A 5,225-nucleotide genomic window follows, 5' to 3' on the forward strand; every position below is an offset into this window, starting at 1 on the left:
TTTTTTTTCAATAATTGTTAGCTAGCGTTCTAGCGGTTGTCAACGACTAGAACGCTAGCTAACAATTATCGGAAAAAACAATTAATTGGCAGAGTAATTAGGAATCCCAATTTTGGAGTAAATTATCTTTCCGAAATACTCCATCCGGCCCTTAATTTATACATTTGATTTAAAGCTCGGGTGGATTATCTAGAAAAGATAATTTACTCCGAAATTCGGATTCCTAATTACTTTGGCAATTAATCGTTTTTTTCAATAATTGTTAGCTAGCGTTTTAGCGGTTGTCAACGACTAGAACGCTAGCTAACAATTATCGGAAAAAACAATTAATTGGCGGAGTAATTAGGAATTCCAATTTTGGAGTAAATAATCTTTCCGAGATACTCCATCCGGCCCTTAAAAATTATTCAGACATGCTGGAGAGCCCAGTAGAAGATACTGACATTTATCCAATTCAGAAAGCCAAGAAGTTGTATCAATCATGCGTGAGCTCTGGTGAGTACTTCTTCATTGAAATCTTCTCAGCAAACTCGAGTAATTGTTGTGGTTTATTTCATAATTAATAAATAATTATAGACCTCTCACCAATGGCGTTCATGATGGAATCACTTATTGAGGAAAATGGCGGCTGGCCGATGCTCCTGGACTTTGAAGCTTGGAAAGAAGATGAACATTCGTGGCAAGAAATTGATCTAAATGTTGCACGTTCAACTGGAGAATACGCATTTTTCGGTATAGATTTCATTCCAATACCAGGCGGAGATCCTGAAGACCAGAATATTTACGTGAGCTTTTTTTTGTTATTCAAATCATTATAGACAGTACGTAACCTTTCCATTTTCCGGCGTAATCTTGAGCCCAGACTTTCGATTGTCTTTCAAACATTGACCTATTTTATTGTTGACATAGAGAAGTTCTACACTCTTATCTACAATCTTCAAATAGTATCAGCAAATTTTGAATCTGAAAAAAGAGGAGGACAGAGTTTTGAAGTACATCGGGTAATTTAAAGCCCGGATGGACTGCCTGGAAAAGATAATTTACTTCAAAATTGGGACTTCTAATTACTCCGTCAATTAATCGTTTTTTCCGATAATTGTTAGCTAGCGGCCTAGTTGTTGGCAACAGCTAGAACGCTAGCTAACAATTATTGAAAAAAACGATTAATTGCCAAAGTAATTAGGAATCCGAATTTCGGAGTAAATGGTCTTTTCTAGATAATCCACCCGAGCCTTAAACATTTTTTTATAGCTCAACACGCCTGAAGAAGAAACCCTGCCATTAGAAGAGAATGAGGAAGAATATTACTCCGGCGTTAAACGTTTGCTGACATCATTTTTTGGCGAAAGAAAAATTAATGTTTCTGTAGAACAACTGAGGAAAGATATTCATAATCTGTACATATTTGAAAAGGCACTGCAAGAGGTACTGAAAATCGAACAGTATTTGTAATCAATATTCAATATTTTAGTATTTTTCATTAACATTAAGTAATTAAGTTCGTTAAATGTAGATTTGGGGAATTTCTAGACAGATAAATGTTCGGTCAGACTTCTTGGTCAACTAATCAGCAGCTCAAAAAAAAATTAGTTGAAAATTATTCTAGTAACAATGAAGGGATTATTAGGAGTTTGATTAAGGGCCGGATGGAGTATCTCGGAAAGATAATTTACTCCAAAATTGGGATTCCTAATTACTCTGCCAATTAATTGTTTTTTCCGATAATTGTTAGCTAGCGTTCTAGTCGTTGACAACCGCTAGAACGCTAGCTAACAATTATTGAAAAAAAACGATTAATTGCCGGAGTAATGAGGAATCCCAATTTTGGAGTAAATTATCTTTTCCAAATAATCCAACCGGTCCTTAATCGATTTTTTAGGTGACAGTTCCGGAAGAGTGGCAATGGATGCATGTAATGAATCTGAAACAATGGATTGGCGATTGGTATTTCAGAAATAAATTACAACCAAATCCAAAAACAAAGGTAAAATATGGATTTCAGATATGTTCATGATGAAAATTTTTTTTTGCGATTTCTAACTACTCTTACTTTTTTTCTCTTATAAATGACATTTAGATTAAGTGGATGAAAGTCCTGGGGAACGTAATAAAAAATAATGATAGCCAGATAACATTCCATTGGCAGGTGAATGTTGCGAGGCCATACTATTTAGCATTACCAGAGATATGGAGGAAGACAACAAAACGGACGATCGGTAATCAATATGAAATTTTCGTTTGAATCCTCGGGAATTATGGCATTTTTTTTGTTTCAGTCAATTACGTTTACTTGAAATTTGTGAGAAAAAATTTGCAGAATAATAAACGGCAAGGCATGGTATCACGGTTAGTCCCTCAGATTATGGGATAATGGAAAATATTTTTAAACCTTTATATGTTCTAGTTGGTTGGATTGTTTTCAAAGAACGGAAATGTTCGATGTGAACGTTTACTGGCTGGTGGAAAGAAATTTTGGGCCTAATTACCAGATTTACGTAAATAATTTTCGTATCAATTTTCGAGACATGAGTTTTTGAAAAATAAATAGACTTATTTCTGGAAAAAAACTCTTTTCTCTCAGTACATGATATTAATAAATTAATAATATTAATAAATGATAAAATAAATTTTGTAGATTCAAAAATTATTACAAAATGTGAAGACTGAATTGATATACCAAATAAATAATTCAAGATGGATGGAAGACAAGTTCAAAGAAAATTTCACAAAAAAACTGGAGACGATTCAATTTTCTTATACGTATCCACGGGAGTACAAAAACCTCAGTGTTATTAAAGAAAATTCTAAAAGGGTATGTACATGCGTTTCTATAGGAAAGTAATTATTTATCTGGATTACTAATTTTCAGAATATTTATGAACCTGAAACCAGCGATAATTGTCATATCTATAAAAGGTAATAAACGATTTGGCGAGAATAATTAGAGAAATAATTCCTGAAATTATGTTTTTTATTTGATTTTCAGGTTGATCGTTTCATCACTGACGTCGAAGGTTTCTTATTCGTATAATGAGAACACTGTTTGTGCGTATAAATATGAAATTATTATTATTATTATTATTATTATTATTATTATTATTATTATTATTATTTTAAATCAATTCTAACATAATTTCATCTAAAGTAATCAATAGATTACTTTAGATGAAATTATGTTAGAATTGATTTTCAGTTAATCTTTGGTGATTATTGTAGGATGATTATTTTATTTTAGATATTCCAGTGCTTCTTTTTCAACCGTCTACCATTAGTTTTGACATACCACAGTGAGTACAACGTGACAGCAATTGTTGCCAATGAATATTGAGAAGAAAGAGCTGTGCAAGAAATTGATATTTTTTCTGATAATAGAATTTTGAATTGTTAATTCATATTTTTCGTAGATATATCCACTATGCAACTATCGGTTATGTAATCAATGAGGGAATAGGTCGTGTGCTCAAGTTCACAGGTAAATTTCATTGGATTTTATGGAAGAGATATAAAATAAATTCAAGATCGAAAATGACTATTTGCATGGTCATTGTTTTTCAGGGATAACTCAGAGAGCTGATAACACACTCACCTTTTACAACAGGCGTCCATTCAATCATTACTTGCGGAATGCCAACTGTATTTGGCAACGGATTGAAGACCATTTAGAGTTGAAAGTCATGACTTTTCAAGACATGAATGAGCTTATCTCGAGTACATTTGGACTTCGCGCATCCCTGAGGGCTTTCAAACGGGCGGGTCAAGACCAGAATGCGACATGGGTCCCAAATTTCAAACTTTCGCAGTTTGAAGAGTACACTGATGAACAAATGTTTTTTATAACTTTTGCTGCGGTAAGTAGTCTTTATAAAAAATGATCTAATGTAGATACTATAACATATATTATACAGAATAATATCATCATTCCATGGGGATAATAATTATTGAATATTCTCAAAATATTATGTTTGTAGAGTTCGTGTTACAAAGGTTTACAATTAAACTTGGATACAAATGTAATGGAATTCCGAGTAAATAATGTTATACGCAAGATTTCAGAGTTTGGACGAGTGTTTAACTGTCCAGTAGACAGCCCCATGAATCCGGTGGACAAATGCAGCATTTAAACGACATTTATCAAAGAAACAGAATCCACTATATTACAAACAATTATTATTGTATATTATTATTAATCAATTACCGTAATAAAATAATTTTAACCAGAGTAATTGTTGTATGATTTTTATTTAAGGAAATGTTTCAGAAATGTTTCGAAAAAGTATATAACAAAAGTACTCAACTTCGATTCAAAAAAATTTGAAGATTCCCGCCAAAACGAAGAAGGCTATTCAATATACTGGCGCCTGCGCGATATATTCTGTCTGTAAGTGAGACCAAAGAGAAAGTAGAGGCTCAGTTCTGGGGGTTTGAGTGACTCCAGCGGCATCGTGTACTGCACCCCAAAAGAGGGAGGGCGCCACACGTAATGCTGGGGTGTGTATCAAGTCGACGGGGTGAATTTTATTTTCTGTGGTATGAATGCTGTTGGTTTTTATTTGTTTAACTGAAATTTAGCCGACTGTAAAACAAGCGGAAGAAGGAAGCCACATCTTGTGGAATTTCTAATTATTCAATATATTGAAGATATACTACTAATGAAATTATGCAATTATAATGAGCGTGTTGGCTACTGGGCAACGTGCGTGGCTGGCACACGGACGGTTAGGGTTCGATCCCGCCATCATTTATTTTTTTTTTATCAGAATAATTCCTATTTTTTTTGTAAATGGCTAATAAATTGAAATATTGTTTAAAAACTGGATAGCTCCTCGATTTTCATGTTCCCCTGATACTTTTTCGAAAATTTCGAATTTTCAAATTTCAGTGAATAGCTCATCGATTGTCATGTTCCCCTGATACTTTTTCAAAAATTTCGAATTTTTCATTTTCAGTGAAAATTTCAGTGAATAGCTCCTCGATGTTCATGATCCCCTGATAGCTTTTCAAAAATTTAGAATTTTTCAATTTCAGTGAATACCTCCTCGATGGTCATGTTACCCTGATACTTTTTCAAAAATTTCGAATTCTTCACTTTGAATAAAAATTTCAGTGAATAGCTCCTCGATGTTCATGTTCCCCTGATACTTTTTCAAAAATTTCGAATTTTTCACTTTCAATGAAAATTTCAGTGAATAACTCCTCGATGTTCATGTTCCCCTGATACTTTTTCA

The 5,225-nt window shown here is 33.2% G+C and overlaps 1 protein-coding gene across 2 annotated transcripts; it reads left to right on the plus strand.

Annotated features, from left to right (window-relative positions):
- Positions 1-361: 361 nt before the first annotated feature.
- On the plus strand, positions 362-4,206 carry LOC105273685 (endothelin-converting enzyme-like 1). Of its 2 annotated transcripts, none has more exons than XM_011316263.1 (14): positions 362-495; positions 577-785; positions 1,252-1,425; positions 1,880-1,984; positions 2,078-2,216; positions 2,277-2,346; positions 2,405-2,495; positions 2,636-2,812; positions 2,870-2,916; positions 2,987-3,045; positions 3,236-3,287; positions 3,405-3,472; positions 3,556-3,848; positions 4,047-4,206. In XM_011316263.1, exons 1-14 carry the CDS (start codon positions 414-416, stop codon positions 4,119-4,121), a joined length of 1,641 nt encoding a protein of 546 aa, XP_011314565.1. In that variant the 5' UTR covers positions 362-413; the 3' UTR covers positions 4,122-4,206. The 2 variants fall into 2 exon arrangements, with proteins under 2 accessions (XP_011314565.1, XP_011314564.1); XM_011316262.1 differs by having other exon boundaries at positions 363-495; positions 3,969-4,206.
- The last annotated feature ends 1,019 nt before the right edge of the window (positions 4,207-5,225 follow it).

This window comes from Fopius arisanus, unplaced genomic scaffold (assembly GCF_000806365.1).
Source record: "Fopius arisanus strain USDA-PBARC FA_bdor unplaced genomic scaffold, ASM80636v1 scaffold00006, whole genome shotgun sequence".
NCBI classification, from domain to species: Eukaryota; Metazoa; Arthropoda; class Insecta; order Hymenoptera; family Braconidae; genus Fopius; species Fopius arisanus.

Coding starts and splice junctions, on each gene's coding strand:
- LOC105273685 (XM_011316262.1), top strand. CDS start 414: ATGCTGGAGAGCCCAGTAGAAGATACTGACATTTATCCAATTCAGAAA. Junction 2,347..2,404: donor CGGCAAGGCATGGTATCACG/GTTAGTCCCTCA, acceptor TATATGTTCTAG/TTGGTTGGATTGTTTTCAAA. Junction 3,473..3,555: donor TCGTGTGCTCAAGTTCACAG/GTAAATTTCATT, acceptor ATTGTTTTTCAG/GGATAACTCAGAGAGCTGAT.